Source organism: Penaeus monodon, chromosome 22, assembly GCF_015228065.2.
Source record: "Penaeus monodon isolate SGIC_2016 chromosome 22, NSTDA_Pmon_1, whole genome shotgun sequence".
NCBI classification, from domain to species: Eukaryota; Metazoa; Arthropoda; class Malacostraca; order Decapoda; family Penaeidae; genus Penaeus; species Penaeus monodon.
In genome coordinates, this window is record NC_051407.1 from 36,696,887 (window position 1) to 36,697,841 (window position 955).

The 955-nt window shown below is 42.2% G+C and overlaps 1 protein-coding gene across 1 annotated transcript in view; it reads left to right on the forward strand.

The window, feature by feature from the left end:
• Positions 1 to 28: 28 nt before the first annotated feature.
• LOC119587421 (trithorax group protein osa-like) overlaps positions 29 to 955 on the forward strand; it is a gene marked incomplete in the record, with an annotated part of 43,338 nt that continues 42,411 nt past the window's right edge. The window contains 3 exon segments of the mRNA XM_037936156.1: positions 29 to 232; positions 550 to 569; positions 885 to 936. Of these exon segments, the coding sequence (XP_037792084.1) occupies positions 29 to 232; positions 550 to 569; positions 885 to 936 (276 nt within the window).

A 955-nucleotide genomic window follows, 5' to 3' on the forward strand; every position in this document is an offset into this window, starting at 1 on the left:
GTCTGTCATAGTGGCAGTTGGGCGCATCATGCACATCATCATGGAACATAGTCACCGCAAGGGGCATGGCATGCCTCGTCCAAGGGGTCCTAGACCCAACCCTGCTCCAGGTCTGATGGGTCCAAGGCCTGGGAGTGGCCCGAGAGGTCCCCGTCCAATAGTGTTCAGGCCTCCGAGACCAGACATGTCTGCTCCCCCTCCACAGTCACAGCCTCCTCCTCCACTGACTAACGTGAGTGGTCTATTATTATGTCTGGCGATGTTACATTTTTGTAATTACCTTTTTGTTTGTTTCTGAGAAAATTAAGAAATGTCAACAGTGATGTGCTTATATGGTGAACATTTTTATTGAAAATAAACTGCTTTGGTTGAGCATATTGTTAGATTGGTTCTTCATGTTGACTCACCTTATTTTCTCACTTCTAATTTGATGTTAATGTGACATCATAGTGAGCGTAAACTAGTAAATCTGGTGCTATGTAGCATCTTTCCTCTAGCCTCAAGGCCACAGAGAGATATGTTACATTTATAACTCTTGCTTCCCACTAGGTCTTTTCCCATATGTCTGGGTGGGGTCTCCTACCCAGTCTTCCTGCACTGCCTCCTCTCCCTTCATACATTTGTCTCATGGCATTCCTGAGCTACTTGTGATATAAGTTTTGTTTTTGTCTTTTATAAATTCATGTAAATACTTGTTTTATTGATATGGAAATTAGGACGTATATTTATTGCCATATATAAATGTCTTATATATTTTTTTGATAATTTTCCTATTTTCACTCATCTGCAAGGTCAACTTATTCTTTGTTTGACCTACCAGCACAAGACATGTAGTTTCTGGTGTACAAATTGAGCTCATTGATACATTAACGCAATGCCTCCAGGAGAATTTGGGGTGCCCTTGGTCTACACTTTGGGGAGTATGCAGGGCCAACTGTGCCTCCTCTTTCAGACT